This window comes from Danaus plexippus, chromosome 5 (genome assembly GCF_018135715.1).
Source record: "Danaus plexippus chromosome 5, MEX_DaPlex, whole genome shotgun sequence".
Classification (NCBI taxonomy): domain Eukaryota; kingdom Metazoa; phylum Arthropoda; class Insecta; order Lepidoptera; family Nymphalidae; genus Danaus; species Danaus plexippus.
Window position 1 is genome coordinate 5,486,222 of NC_083539.1, and position 15,812 is coordinate 5,502,033.

The following is a 15,812-nucleotide window of genomic DNA, read 5'->3' on the forward strand; positions in this document are numbered from 1 at the left end:
ACAACAGGTTCCATCACCACAATCACCTGCTGCCCTGGAGTCTCAACCGACATCAACAAGTTCATCACCAAGTAGTTCTAATCACATGCTGGAGTCAACACTCACTCAACCATCAACAGCACCTAGATCATCAAGATATGGTAGAATAATAAAACCAGTAAATAGACTTGATCTTTAATAACACTTAAATCAGTACTTATTAAAGCTGTGCTCAGTAAATTTACAATCATTTTATATTTTCTTGTGCAACATTAATTATTAGATGAATAATGTTAGTTTACTATTCACATAATAGTAAGTCATTGTCTTGTCATATAAAATTTATTATGTTCATTCATGTTAATTAAAGAATAATAAGTTAGTTTTAAAATGTAAGAAAACGTTTTTAAGTTTGTTTAGTTTATAAAGAAAGGGAGATGTAAAGTATCTATAGGCATCTGTCCTAAGCCATAAACCAAATAAAAATGTTAGTCTATAGTCTATGTAATCAGCTTGACAGAATAGACAATTTTGATATGTCATCTAAACCGCTCATTGTGTTATTTGCTTTCCTATTTTAATTAAATACTACGTTACAATTCGTGCTTGTTGAGGCTGATACGAATTTAAATGATATCTTATTTAGCGGAGATTATAATTTTTTTGATTTAACTCATCCATTTGATGAAAATACCGTTTATTGGCCTGGCAACAAACAATTTGCATTTACAAGAAAACAGGGATTATTTCAAAAGGATAACTCGTGGTAAGTAGCTACGTAATTTTATTCTTAAAATTCAAACCAGAGAGCTAGGAACTGCTTTTAATTAGGCACAATACATGTAATTTTTGGAGGGAAATCTCAAGTCAAAACTATTTATAAATGAATCCCAGTTGTACAATGAGTATAGATATAATGTTTAGGTATGCTGCTAACGATTTTGAAGCTGGGGAACATGGCGGGACCCATATCGATGCACCCTATCACTTTCAAGTAAATGGAAAGCACGTAGGGGATATTCCTACAGAAAAACTAATTGTTCCTTGTAAGTGTCACATAAATATTATTGTGTCTGTTTGATAACAATATTTATAACTTTGTTGTTTATTTAATAACAATATTTTTTATATACTACTTATCGAAGTTACTAGTATCATGTCGCGATCTTTCTAAAGAATAATTATGAGGACCTTTAAAAGACTTTTAGTACATATTTTTAACATTAAAGCCTAATCGCACTGCACTGATTTAGGTGTAATTTAAATATTTGTAGCCATTTCTGGAATAAGACAGTAAATTATGCTTTGAATACCGATTTCAATCTAAAATATCTTACTTTTGTTTACAATCCAGTTTCAGATTATTTATTTACCTGCAATATTTTGTTTTAGTGATAATAGCAGATGTCAGTTCAAAGGTGAATGACGAATCTGACTTCGTATTGTATAAACATCATTTAGATTTCATGTTAAATGACAATTTTGGTAAACCATGTGTTGTTATATTTAAATTTGGATGGAGTAAATTTATCAATGACAAAAAAAAATATTTAGGAGAAAACCAAACTACGAATTTTCCAGGTGGGTATTTATCCTTATTTTCAATATTACTGTTGCATATAGAAATAATGAAAATATTATTAATGGTTTTTGTTGATAGAAGTTTTCACAACTTTCGTTATTCGTATTGAAATTCAGTTACATATTATTAGTATTGAAATTCAGATGATACATAGCTACGTGTGGTTTAAATATAAATGATAAGAATTGGTCAAGTGATAATGTTGTGTACTGATTAACGATCAGAATGTTTACTTCAAGCTTGCATATTATTAGCTTTTTACATAGTTTTGTAACGTGTTGTAACTTAAGCAGTTTTCGTCTGGCGTATTTAATCTCGTCAACAATGCATTCGGTTATCCCTAATTACGTTATTATCTTAACCACTATTTCCTGTACTAACGAGGGTGTGACGTAGGTTTGAGTGCAGAAGTGGCGGAATGGATAACGTCATCGTACAAAAATATCATCGGTGTAGGTGTTGATACAGCTTCTGTCGATCCTGGGTCAAGTACGGGATTTGACGCGCACAAAATATTAACCAAATCGGGTCTTTATATGTTAGAAAATGTCAAATTAGACGAAAATGTTCCCGGTGAGTTATAATAAATTTATATTTCTAGTATTTTTGCGTTATTGTTTAGTATAATTTTAATTATTTTTTTTACAGACTACGGTTGCACTGCTTTGATACTACCAATGAAAATTGCTAAGGGGACAGGCGCTCCTTTACGTCTTGTAGCAATTTGTCCAAAAGTGACCCCGACTAATTTTTAAACCCTTATAATTACATACAACTACTCTGTATTGATGCTACTAAAGTGGTATTTAAGCTTCTATATACTTTTAATCATTGCTAAAACTTGTTAATTTAAAAAAATGTTAATCAACTATATCTAGATTTTCAGCTTTAAAAATGTATTTGAAAAACAAATTTTTGTATTTAAAAATAAAATGTTTATTCAATTCTTGCATTTCAACCGTCTAATATTTCGCCACAGACTAAATATGAATGTTATGAATGGAACCTCATTGAAATTTCTTTCATTCAGTCCATGAGGTCTAAAAAAAATATAAAAAATCCATTCTGATATGAAAACTGTATAACAAATACAAGTTTTTTTTTATTCATTTATTTATTAAGATGGTCATAGAACAAACAAAATATTCCGTTACTTTGACAGTAAAAAAAAAAAAAAAAATGGAAAAAATAATAATTAAGAATCCACTTAGTAATCAATCACATTTGACAAAAATGTTTTCTTGTATGAGATTTTCGTAAACCAAATGTTCATCCCGCCTCAGCTCGACGCTGGGCACCGAATCAATAATATCGATAATTTTAACGTCAAACGGTTCTTTGTCTAGGAATGTCTGTTCGTAAACTTTCACCAAACAAACTTTGTCTATGCTCGGATTCGGTCTCACACCGTGCAACGTTACGGTTAAATTAGCCGGGGGTAGTTCAACAAATTTCCTGTCAATTTCTCTGACATCAGTCAGTGATAGTACTTGAATGTTGCCATAATCTACATATTTGACTTTCACCCGATTTGAAGTTCTGCTGTACTGTAAAATGGAGGCTCTATACCATTGACCGTCATCCGGAAACAGGGCAACACAGGCCTTGTTCTCAAAAACACCATTCAACCCAATCGCATCACAGCTATCATTCTGAAGTTCTGCGAACATGTCCTCGTATGTCTTAGCGGCGTGGTCGTCGAAGGCGATATTCAGTTCGAGTGTGTTGACGTCGTTGAGTACCGTTATCGTGCATTTGAACTCCCTTTCACTATAAGGAGTGTAAGTTACGAAGTTGTTTTGGTTCTCTTCGATTTCTATTACTTCGTTCCAGTCCTTGCCATCCAATGAGCCTAAATTTATAGAATCGTGTGTCGTTGAAGTGTCAACGTTATCGTCCCCTATGATATAATCTGGGCCGGAATCTGATTCTATTAGCTGTTCTGGTTTTTTATCTTTTTTATCTTTCTTATCTTTTATATCTGGGGCGTATTTTCTTACAATGGCCTCGGAGCCGTCCGTGTATTTGGCCATCTCAAACTCCACTAGATGATCATTGACCCACAACTTGTCGTACTTTAGTTCTATAGGAACCAGATCGCCTATCGCTTCCCCACTAACTTTAACGAAACATATTTTCTCGACTATTGATCTATGTATATAATCCAAGGTCGTTCTGTCCCAGTTCTTGCCGACGGGTTCTATTTTGCTCAGAACACACTTATGCGCCTGAGTCGGTATTTGGTACAAGGCTATACTCTTTCTAAGATTTTCGAATGCACAGATTTCATCGTTCCCGTAGTCTATGTAGTGGACCAGACATGTCGACTCTTCGTTATCGACCGCTAGTATTTTCCCCCTGTAAAAGCGATTGTCTAAGAAGTAAAGCGCCACGCACGGCTCGCCTACCGACCACTTGACGAACTTTGCTTTTGGATCTGGATTCTTGAAGCGCACATCCAACGCTTTGCGGATAAGATCCAAAGTATCCTCTTGTGACATGTCATGAAGGTAAATTAGGCCGTCGTTGTCTATGTATCTGTGAGAGTGAAATGTATAAAATTAATGTAACACACTACGTATAATGTCCAAACAAACAATTCAAACTCGCTTATCAATGATAACAAGTTAAGTATTGCTAGTTCTCTGAAGTTGCTTGCTTTAGGATAATTAAATTTCGTATATAATATTTAAATAGCTAAATTATGTGTGTAGTACATACGTTGGCATAGCTTTGAACTCATTGGCCGGCAACGGTTCGGGTGGTAACCATTCTGATATGAAAACTGTATTTGAATTTGAGACATTTTCGAACTTTTCACTTTGATTTTCCCCTTGCGTTGAATTATTGCTGGCTTCATCAGAACAACTTTTTATTTTGAGTGGTTTCAATGGCATCGGTTCTATTTGCAGCCAATCACGAACCGAACCGGTAATGTTTAAGAAAGACAGCATATCGTCGCCGTTGGTAGCACAGTCAGGAGTTAGCTGCAAATATAATTGTAACGAATATTAAATGATATAGCGTTCCCCTCCCGAGCACTTCCTACTAATGCTATATAAAGTTAAATTATCGTTATTTTTTTAATTCAGCAAGCGCTTAATGGATTTTTATGAAAGTTAGTTAGAAATGTAAAGAACAGAATAATTAGAGGTGTAACGGTAAATTAAGTGATACAGAAAAAGCAGACAGAAAGATTTTGCTTTTTTTTTAACTTGGTAGGAAAAAATTTTTTTTGTACTTTTTGGTGCTATCTTTAAACTCACCAACTCACCTCATCACTTTTATCAGGAATTCCTAAACCTTGGTCAATTATTTTCTTATTGAGACATCTCCATTCAGATTTGTTCGGTTCGAGAGCGCCTCCTTGTATCGTGTGGTACACCCACAGTTCTACCGGCATACTTTTACCCTTAAATTGACCGACTTTAGTTATAAAAACTCTTTTATACGCGTCAAGTAATTCCTTTAAGTATTCCTTCGTAAGCGATGGCCATTCATCACCGACAGCTGGTGTGACGCCACACAGATGGCACATTATCGCAGCATCACCTACAGATCCGAATTCTTGGGATAATTCCCTCAAATCGGATATAGGAACCGTTTCAACGCACGCGAAATCAGAATAAAACACTTTGGCATTATCATTTTCGATTTCCAAAATGGCCGCCCGGCGCCATGTGTGCGACTCATTACATAGAGTACAACATCTATCACCGACGTTCCACACATTTTTGCCTTGTATTTTCTTAGTAGTGTAATACTTTTGTATTTTCTCAAACAGTTCATTGAATGTTTTCTGTTGATGCACCAAAGACACATATAAGAGTGATGGCGATTGATAATTCAGGATGTGCGCTTCAAGTCTAAGAGGTCCTTTATCCTTCGCTTTCAAATTTTTTTCATCTGTTTTATTTTCTACATTTGCGTCTTTTTTGAGGATTGTAATTTTTTTTCCGCTTTTCAAAACAGGTTTGGGTTCATCGAGCGGCGATTTGTTAGTGATGACTAGATCGTCCATATCCGTGTTTTTGTTAAACATAAAAAGTCTGAAAAAACATACGCACATTTACAAAATATCGGGTTTAAAAAAACTAACGGTTTTTCCTATAGCTGATAAGTACCATCACTACTAATAATTTTATTATAATTTAAAAGGACATCATCTTTTTTTGTCCAAATATGAAAGTGCCGGCCAATAAAAAATTATGCTGTTCTCCGTTAGAGCTCGTCCCCCTGAGTATTGATTATTGTGTCACCAAAGAACTATTGTCCTTGGTTTTATTGGATTTCAAAAATTCAACATCTTCATAAATTTTCAGTGAGTTTAATAAACAGAAACAAATGATTTGTTCTACCATATTTCTACCATATTTATTTTGAGCATCGTCTAGTAAGACATATTGGTTCTCGACCTATTTTGGCCAGCTCGATCTTGTTTTGTGTTTTTGAGGATTATAAATAAAATATATCTGCATATCTTATGACACATGTAAGCGACAGAAAAATTCTCTGATAATTAATTATTTATTACCAAACAGATAACACAAGGAAATAAAAATGACTCACCCAAAACTCACAGCGAACTTATGTTTAATCATTAGCGTGTTGATGCACACAACATTACTTTCGTCACTCGTGTCGTTGAGTGTGACACCCAACGAGTTTTTATTGCGATTGTCTTCAACACAAAGCTCTAGTAACTTGTCTTGAAACTCTTGTAGCAGCGATACGGAAGCCGGGCTCCATTTTTTATTTAGAGGCGTCACTCCCGCCAAATGACATTCAGTTGCCTAAAACAAAATGTATTGATGTAAAGTCGAAGTTAATTATTTAATTAAGTTCGAAGTTAAGATTTTTTTGAAGTGAAACTTCGTATGCGAGTTCCAACAAGTCTTTGTGGTTGTGGTTGTGTTGCTAAACGTTTAATGCTCATTAGAGATAAAAAGACACAGAGCGAGAGGGAATGCGTGGCGCTCGAACGCACGCAGGCAATCAATTTTGACTTGTAAGTAATGTTTAATAAAGTTTTTCTTCCAGAAACACTAAAAGTTCCTTAAAAATTTATTCCTTCCTCTTTCTGTTTTATTTCCAACATCATGAAGTTTTCAATTTTACATATGTATATATTCAATTTTACATATTTGTATGTTAAAACCTTTTTAATATTATTAATCCGTTGTTCTAATTTCTTGAAAAAATAATGTGTTTCATTGCCAAAAATCTCATACATACATACTTTCAAATATGCTTCCTTCTATAGCTATATTATATTTAGGTCATACGCTTGTCTATGTTGGAACCTGTGTCTGTAAAGTTTATATCAGTGTGTGTCATGTCTGGGTGTGACATGTCTATTTCTGTATGTGTAATGCCCATGTCTGTGTGCAATGTGTATGTCTCCGTGTCTGTATCTGTTTGTATGTATTTATCAGTTCTTACCAGCGCCCTCAGTACAGTGAACTTAGTCTTCAGTCTCCTCAATGCGGTCCAATGCACCAGTTCCGATACTCCAGTGTCAACACACATCACACGCACACGACCACGACCCGGCAGCTCACGGATCACAGCACGGGACCAGCAGGAACAGTGAGCAACCACCACCATGTCTGGAGGGGAGATGTATCAGATTTGAATATAATAAAATTGATAGTGGGCCTTTGGTATACCATAATAATTCAAGGATTAGGGTTGACGATTTTAATGGACTAAAGAAAATTTATTTCATAAAAAAGTATCGTCAGTAGATTTTTTGAATATTTTACAAGTGCTTTGGGCTATTCATCTATATATAAGGGGAGTAAAGTTTTCTTTCTTACTATATTAATTTAAAATCATCCTCTCATTTGTTCCATAAACAACACAAGAGAGAAAGATCACAATACATTTGAGCACAAATAAATACCTTTTTCTGGTAAATATATACAGTCATTTTGTGAACTTAAACTGTACTCGTGATCCAATTCTTCACATAGATTTTCGTAAACACTTTGAAGGTGTTGCTAAAAGTGAAGAAATATCATTGTGAACATCTCTGTGCATAGCCTCATTTTCCTTCTTCAATATATGTATATAAAACTATATACATATACTGAAGATTTAAAAGAATTTTAATATACGTATCATAACAAGGAGAGAAATTTATATTTATATCTTGATTTGGATATAAGCTAGTGTTCATTAATTTTAATACTTTAATTTCATCAACTTTCAAAAACTTACCTTTCTAACATAAAAATGATCCGGGCTCATAATATGCGTGATATAAACATCTTCCACGGTGCCTTGTTTGAAATCGTTATTACTCATAAACAGTTTTGGTTTCTCTGTCATGGCCTTTATTTTTGGATACTGCAATAATAATATAAGTAACATTACAATGTATTCGTATTTCAAAGTATACCTAAAACACAAATCAGCATAATTTCGTTGTGACAGTACATATGTGTGTTCTAAAACAATACTTGGGACTGTTTAGTAATAAAGTAATAATAATATAATATAATGAAACATGGTAATATTCGATATTCAAATTATAAATTGCTGGCCGTTCAGAACTTTCATGACATTTTTAGGTAAGGCCAACCCAACAATACGTTATTTGAATAATCAATAATTATAGTTAGTTGACGTATAACATTATATTATTACATATTAATATGTAAATGTCGTATCTAAAATACGTCCTCGTTATATGAGAACATCCTGTATACGCTTCATTGAGTTTCATGTTTTGTTATATGATATGTTACTTGCTTATCTTTACTCTTACATGTGTCCCTTGAATTTAGTTTTGTAAGTTAAAATTGAATATAATAAATTAAATATATATAAGTAATAATATTGAAGAATTTAGTTCATAGTAAGAATTCCGTTGGAGTTTGAGTATACGATCATTATATATTTTTCCTCAGATATGTTTTCATTTTAGTGAATAAAAAGAGCTGTGAAAACTGAAAGGTAGATGATTTTTCTGTATATGTAATTAATTTTAATTGTTTGTGGGGACTTGGGACATACCGGCGTACGGTATATTTTTATTCTACCTTAACCGTTCTGGTAGTGGTATCGCTGGTCAATATAGACCTTGATCAGCATTTCCTTGCACGTTCAGGACGTCCCCTACTATCGACCTATACGTACTTTCGTCGCATGAGGTATCCTCGCCCGCCCATGGAAGGCGAGTGCCCGCGCTACATTAACTGCGTGTTCCACCGTGATAACATCTCCTTCCAAAGACACGCCTCCCGTGGTATTCGATCGTAATTGATGCACATGAAGCACAGCCTGTTTACTGGGTATTAAATAGCACTATGATAAACTATAAAATTTGCTTTTCTACCTTATGTTTGATATTTTTTAAAGTATAGTTGCCGGCACGTTACTTGGCAAGAGACGATAGATGCCTAGAATGCGATTTTTACTTGATTATATGATTCGGGACGAGGGGAAGGAGACAGCACAATTCAGATAATAAAAAGATGCGATCGATTTTGTATTGTAATCAATGTTAATAACGTTTTTCTTAAAGCAACAAAATGAGTACATTAAAAATGAATTTCGACTCTTTCCTATCTTCATTTCCACATTAGAAAGTTTCACTTCTTCCGCGCGGAGGGTCTCCATTATTATCATACTATTTTTTGTTACAGATAAGCTTAAAAAGTGACACTTTTGTTGTGAAAGTGTACATACGCAAACTTATCTCCACTACGCCAAAACCTTGCCAAGACACGTGCCGGTCACGAAAACTATGAACATGGACACACTTAGAGTTCCTAAAAGTATAAACTAAGCAAACCACATTCATTCAGAAAACATAAAAACTTTTAATAATATCTTTTGAAAATAATAAACTAATGACATTTCTGATATTTATTAATACTTAAATGAACTTATTTTCCTTAAAATATCATCCTTAAATACTCAGATTGGCCACAAAATTTTCATTTAATCGTTTGTACATTATTTTTAGTTAGTGAACACTTCAATAATATTTAACTTATATCTCGGATCATTATGATATATATAAACTTACTTGTCAATGATATTCTGAATAAGTATGGAGTCTTCGCTGGTCCAACTTCCGTTAATTGGCTCACAGTTGGCCAGTCTGCAGTTGAAAGCGAAGTGTGGAGGGTTTTGAACACGGGCGCGTTGTAATAGACGCAATCTCGATGGAAATATATATTAAATTAAATATCTATTATAAAGGATATACAGTAGGAAATTTTCTTTTTTTTTATATATAGAAATTGAAATAAAAATGTTTCATGAACCAAGTAATACAGATATTTCCAAATTATTAGTACTAATCTAAGTTGACGGGCAATATTCTAGTTTTTATTATACCGACAAAGTATATAATATTTTTACAAACTGCTATATCCGCGATGAGAACTTACAATTAAAATAACTTACTTATCTATGGTAACGAATTCAGTACAGCCAAAGTCGACACAGAATACTTTGTATATCGGCTTGTTAACGTTTCGTTTGTCCACTGACAACACTTCACAACGCTGCCACATATTGTCAACTTTACTAAATACCAGATACATTTTACCTGTAAAATAATATATATATATATATATATATATATATATATATATATATACATATATATTTATGTATTTATTTAGTTATTTATTAGTGATAACAAAATATTAGTATATTTAATTATTATTATTCATTAATACTGACCCTCAGTAACATGGCTGACAGACGGTCTTGGCATTGAAACCGCATTTTTGAACTCCCTCAACATTTCCTTGATATTAGACTGATGACAGGCCCTTTGTATGTAGAAATTGTGAGGATCCACGATATGTGATATATATATCAGCTCTTGAGATCCTAAAAATATATTTGTTTAATATTTATAATCAGTAATAGATAATTATTTTAAAAAAATATAAATACCTTCAAAAAATTGCTTCGAATGTTGGTCGTCTGGATAAGACGATATTGTGGGTGTTTGATCATCTGTGGACGAAAATATATATTTATCATCAATTGAGATATTAGTGATACATTAAAAATATTATGAGAGTATTTCTCAGTCAAGCTAGTTGTGTCACCCGGACAACAATTCAACCAAATTCGTGTTAAAACATTCGTGTTTCTAAACAAACACACAATAAATTTAGAGACAAAGTGTATAAAAGAAATTAAAATGAAAAAATACAACAATCTATATTTATCTATATTTACATGACTGATAACTTTTGTGCGATGTGTCACTGCTTATAGAATTCAGTGAAGAACACGATCCCATTTTGCTCTTGTATTGTGGTATTTTTTTTATGAAACTCGTCGCTTTGACATTATCTTTGTCCTTTCCGGTCTTGCATTTAACCGTTTCTCGCACATCTAGAAATAAAATTTTTTTCATTATTCACATCACAATTATACACTATAAGATATTTGTATGGAGAAATGTAGTGTTTATGTTATATTTTTTAAATTTTTTTTATTATTAATATTTAAAGAAAACCTATGTCTAAAAGAAACCGTTGATTTGCTTATTACTAGATCTATAACATTTTTTACAACAAACACAACAGATGTTTAAAATTTTATTAAAATATACCTTTAACAATCTCAGGGGGATACACTATAGTAGGTGGTGCTTTTGGGATATCCACATTTTGTTCAACAAGTTCTCTGGTAGTACTTAAAGTGTACGTATGACATTCACTCCCCTCCAGTTGTATGAAGCTGTCTATCATTTGTATGATATTGTCGTTTATCTTTATTCTGTAAAACAAAACATTTCCAATTAGCTTGGCGTTTTTCAATTTTTATATATTTCGTATCGAGGGACTGTTGTTTGTACAAATGTAAAATTAGGTTGAATAAATTTTGGTTATTTTTTAGAAAACAAAATATTACTAACATTGTTGTATGTGCTGAAAACAATTGTTTCTCAATATATAAATTATGTAAAGAGGTTTTTATAAAAATACATTCTATTAAATTGTTGTTTGATTGCTATATAACTTATTGTTGCACATACCTTAATGAACTCTCTGTTTCCTCTCTATTTAAATACCATGGCGTGTTAACAATTTCTTTGGCGTCCTTTAAAACTGCCGACATATTTACCTGAGAAAGTATATATATGCACTGAACTGGTACAATATTTTATATGTATTAAATAAATATAATTACCTCTTTTAATTTTTTTGTATCTATAGAATTAATTGTATCCAAAGCATATTTCGCTCTCTGTATTGATTCAGCAACACTATATTTAGCTTCGTTAAGCGAATCTATTTCAATTAATTTCATTTTTATTATGTTGGCAACAATATAGTTTTTTTGTTTTTGTATGGCAGCATTTAGTTTCGAATAGTTTTGCTCAACTTCATTCAAAAGTTTTGTGAATGCGTCAGAATTATTATCGTCATTAAGTCTTGTTAATGTCTTTCCAATATCCTATGACATAAAAGATTTTATAAAAGTTATGTATTTGTATGTAAAAAGAGGCATACATTGTATTAAATTTTCATACAAATGCCGTTTTTGTAAGTCTTTTAAGTGTTTCCTCAACCGTTGGTGCCAATTCGGTGACTTCACTCAACATAGATTCATTCTGAAAATCAGACATGCAACAATTATTTTTCAGTAACAAAATTATGATTAGTTTGTTGTGTAACATATAACAAATTGTGATAAATTTTATATGATATCAGAATTAATTTTCTTATAAGAAATATAACATGTATATAATCATAAGTAATTCTGTATATTTTTTTGTTCAAACAGATTTATTAAAGAAGAAGTAATTAATGTAATAAAAATGCTACAATGTAAAATAAAATTAATACAGCAAGGAATTGAACATAACTTCTGATTTTGCTTTAAACATATAATTTAATTAGTCTAACTTTTTTGTTTAGAATTCATAAAATTGTATACTTACTCAAAAAAAAAAAAATATTTAGTTTGTATTACATTTAGGTAAATACAGACTACCACTCACTCTTTATTATACTTAAATTAACATATAATGAAAAAAGAGAGCCAGAGACAGAGAGATACTAGAGAGGGACAGAGAGAGAGTGTTAATTAGGATGAATTAAATTATTTTAACTGTATTTACATACCACTTGCTCAATGGATGTGATATTGTGGTTCTTACAAGATTTGTCTCCGCCAACCATTAAACAATCCATACATATAGCTTTGACGCAATCATAGCAATAGTAATCCAATAATTTGCTCTTGTGTATATGACAAAAAGCACTTTCCGATTTAACATCTGAAAAAGAAATATAAAATATGCATTTAGTAAACGCCATAATGTCGTAGCAATAACATGAAAGCAGATACAAAGTTGTATCTATGTTTCTTTTGGGACATTTTTTTGTAATAATTACTAAAATATATCTTTTGATAGTCCAGTTCTTGCATTTACATATTATAAGTCATAATAAAGTCATAACTTACTAAGATTTTGAAGTGTGTGATTTTTGAAAATCACGAAATTCTTATGACTCTTACTAAAGCAATTATCGCAAACTATGATGCTACACTGTTCACACATTTTTGAAGTTGGTTGATTGCATTCCACACATTCCCCTATTTACAAAAACATAAATTATTTGATGTTAAACTTATATATAGTATTTATTATATTTATAGAAACTTTGTGTGAAAGATGTAATAAAAATTTTAAAAATGTGAAAAAGGAATCGTTATATACCAAATGCATATATGAAACATATTTTGGGTAGTATTAGAATTTAAAATTTATCATAGAGTATTTTTTTTTTTATGAGAAATTATTAAAAAAATTATACACCTTTTGATGATTCTGTAGTTTTAATTAGTTCTGTGATATTAAGAAAATATTCATCATCTGCACTAGATGTATTAATGTTCGGCTGAAAAATAAAACATTATTATTTTGCAAAACTCAACCTTAATAGAGATACCCATAATGATATAAATAGATATTAAAATTGTAAGAAACATTATTATTCCTTCATAATTAATTGAACATTTTTTGAAGAATAATGCCATAAATAAAATTTAAATTAGCAATAATACCTTTATATCCGGCAATATAAGTTCACCTAACATATTATTATTTATAGGAAAGAAATCATATAGGGCAAACTTGTTCAGTGCTATTAAAGCTATGTCAGATGAAGATATGTTTGTTTTGTTTTCACATATTGGACAATTGATGGATGGTTCACATTTTATGAGAGTCCTAACACAGTTTTCGCATATGGTGTGACCGCATGAAAGAAAGAGTGGTACATTACCACCCAAAGGTTTTGAATTCAAATCTGAAAAAGATAATTTATTTTTAATTTTATCTCCAAGTGCCTTAAAAAGCAATATGTTATAAAACCCATTATAAATATATGCATATTAATAATGGGTTTTATAACATATCACTTCAACTGTTTTAAAATAATATGAAGAATGGTATTCTTGTAATAATCTTTTAATGAGCAATTAATCACAACATCCAAAATCTAATGACATATTTAGTGAAAATATAATAGGTATATTTACATAATTTTATCACTAAATTCAATTGGAATTCTTATGTTCATGAAAAATTTGGTATATTTGGTAGGAGTTTATAGTTTAAAAGTAAGATATGAGTATATGATAAATCATTCTTAAGTTGTGGCATAATGTTATATATTTAACTTACAATTAATCTCGTAAAACTGACAACACTTCGGACAACATTTCTTATTTTTTCCTTCCATCGTTCACCGTTTTGAAGGCTTCATTAAAGTATGATAAAAGTTGTCATAATTAGTTTTTACGAATCTAAAAAGCAAATAAATATTAACGGTAGTCTATTTCAACTATTTACTTTGTTGAAATGAGAGACATTTTAAAAGAAAGCTCCTAACATAAATTTATTACCTATTTTCAACTGTTAAAAAAAAAACAATACACATACACTTTACTTATTGTTTTAAATACCCACACAGTTTTGAATTGTGAGAAATCGTAACTATACTTTCAAGTTTCAGTTTTGACTTTAATCAAACAGTTTAACAAAGTTCAACAATAATACATGGGCTATGTCATTTTTTTTTTTGTAAATGTTTTTACGGCTCTGGAAACGAGTCCTTTTGAGCCTTATCGTTACAAATTTGGGCTATGTCAGATACTTTATAGTTGCCATATGAAATGTCAACAAATAAAATAAGATGCTATAGAAAAATCATGTAAAGAATTTATAAACACAAAATTATAAAAAGATCACTTCTCCAAAGTGATATTCAAATAAGCTCAAACATTCGTCTTAGTAGTATTAATGGGTGTAGATATTTATATATTTTGAATCATATATTAGTGTAAAATATATTTCTGAAAAGAAACATATTCTATACCATTCTACTTTTACGGTATCATAAATTATAAATATCTATTTTGTTTAAAATTTGATCTCTCAAAATAACAATTATTTATGTTTTCTCTATAATTTTTTTTATTACCTGTTTTGATATGATATTCCTTCCTATTAATTCTTCATGTTTAGAATTATTTAATTTAGAATAGATTAAATATATTGAAAATTTAATGTACAATATGTTTATTAGTTAACACATAATTGAAATAAAAAATTGTATGAATTAAACAATCATCGCACGGGATTCGTTGAATGGATAAACATAACCTATTGAATTATAGATAATATTTCTTTTTAAACCTTTAAACATTATAAACATTTTGTAAAAAGAAAGTTTTTGTTGATGCTTGAATATTCTTATTTTACTTCTAAATTACACTGAAGTCGGAACTTAAAGTTCAATATTTTTGTTCTGGTTAAGAGCAGTTTTGGCTTTGAACATTAGTATATACGTATATTATGTAAAACTTTTAATACCCAAATCTCCTAAAAGAGTTAGATTTTTACGGTGTATCTACAAAGTCAAGTCATGAAATATAATTTTGTAACAATCAAATTAACTAGGTAATATATCAAATTTAACTGGCTTGCATAATATGTTAAATTATTATGTATTTAGGTAAAATTACAATTTTTAGTGATAAGTGGTTAACAATGATCAATTAAATAGTTAATAACAGAGAAATATAATGAAAAAGTATGAAATTAAAATTTGATGGAATCTTACAAAAAATTTAAAATAACAGAATTTTGCAGTGAGAGCAATTGTATATATTGGAAAAGATCAAAACATACAAACAGGATATAGATGAGTTTGTAATGATTTTTAAGTAAAAATCCGACTTATTGTTCACTCAT

General features: G+C 30.8%; 2 protein-coding genes across 2 annotated transcripts; one reads left to right on the forward strand and one right to left on the reverse strand.

Annotated features, from left to right (window-relative positions):
- The first annotated feature begins 880 nt into the window (after positions 1-880).
- On the forward strand, positions 881-2,316 carry LOC116768886 (kynurenine formamidase-like). The gene is made up of 3 exons (XM_061529423.1): positions 881-1,025; positions 1,958-2,134; positions 2,210-2,316. The coding sequence occupies exons 1-3, from the start codon at positions 881-883 to the stop codon at positions 2,314-2,316; spliced, it is 429 nt and encodes a 142-aa protein (XP_061385407.1).
- On the reverse strand, positions 1,959-14,377 carry LOC116768884 (RING finger protein 17). Its single transcript, XM_032659753.2, has 22 exons — positions 14,241-14,377; positions 13,619-13,863; positions 13,371-13,452; positions 13,016-13,147; positions 12,673-12,827; positions 12,078-12,158; positions 11,735-12,001; positions 11,580-11,668; positions 11,154-11,320; positions 10,775-10,933; positions 10,484-10,546; positions 10,265-10,417; positions 9,983-10,127; positions 9,600-9,734; positions 8,705-8,855; positions 7,784-7,912; positions 7,467-7,563; positions 7,004-7,170; positions 6,131-6,354; positions 4,836-5,610; positions 4,283-4,548; positions 1,959-4,099 (listed from the first exon to the last, which is right to left on the reverse strand). The coding sequence occupies exons 1-22, from the start codon at positions 14,296-14,298 to the stop codon at positions 2,776-2,778; spliced, it is 5,064 nt and encodes a 1,687-aa protein (XP_032515644.2). The 5' UTR covers positions 14,299-14,377; the 3' UTR covers positions 1,959-2,775.
- Positions 14,378-15,812: the final 1,435 nt, after the last annotated feature.

What these genes read in the sequence shown, in the direction of transcription:
- LOC116768884 (XM_032659753.2), bottom strand. Translation starts at nt 14,298, where the DNA reads ATGGAAGGAAAAAATAAGAAATGTTGTCCGAAGTGTTGTCAGTTTTAC. An exon ending in TTATATTGCCGGATATAAAG is followed by an intron (nt 13,453 to 13,618) that starts GTATTATTGCTA and finishes TTTATTTTTCAG; the next exon opens with CCGAACATTAATACATCTAG. An exon ending in GACTTACAAAAACGGCATTT is followed by an intron (nt 12,002 to 12,077) that starts GTATGAAAATTT and finishes TTTATGTCATAG; the next exon opens with GATATTGGAAAGACATTAAC.
- LOC116768886 (XM_061529423.1), top strand. Translation starts at nt 881, where the DNA reads ATGAGTATAGATATAATGTTTAGGTATGCTGCTAACGATTTTGAAGCT. An exon ending in AGAAAAACTAATTGTTCCTT is followed by an intron (nt 1,026 to 1,957) that starts GTAAGTGTCACA and finishes GGTGTGACGTAG; the next exon opens with GTTTGAGTGCAGAAGTGGCG. An exon ending in ATTAGACGAAAATGTTCCCG is followed by an intron (nt 2,135 to 2,209) that starts GTGAGTTATAAT and finishes TTTTTTTTACAG; the next exon opens with ACTACGGTTGCACTGCTTTG.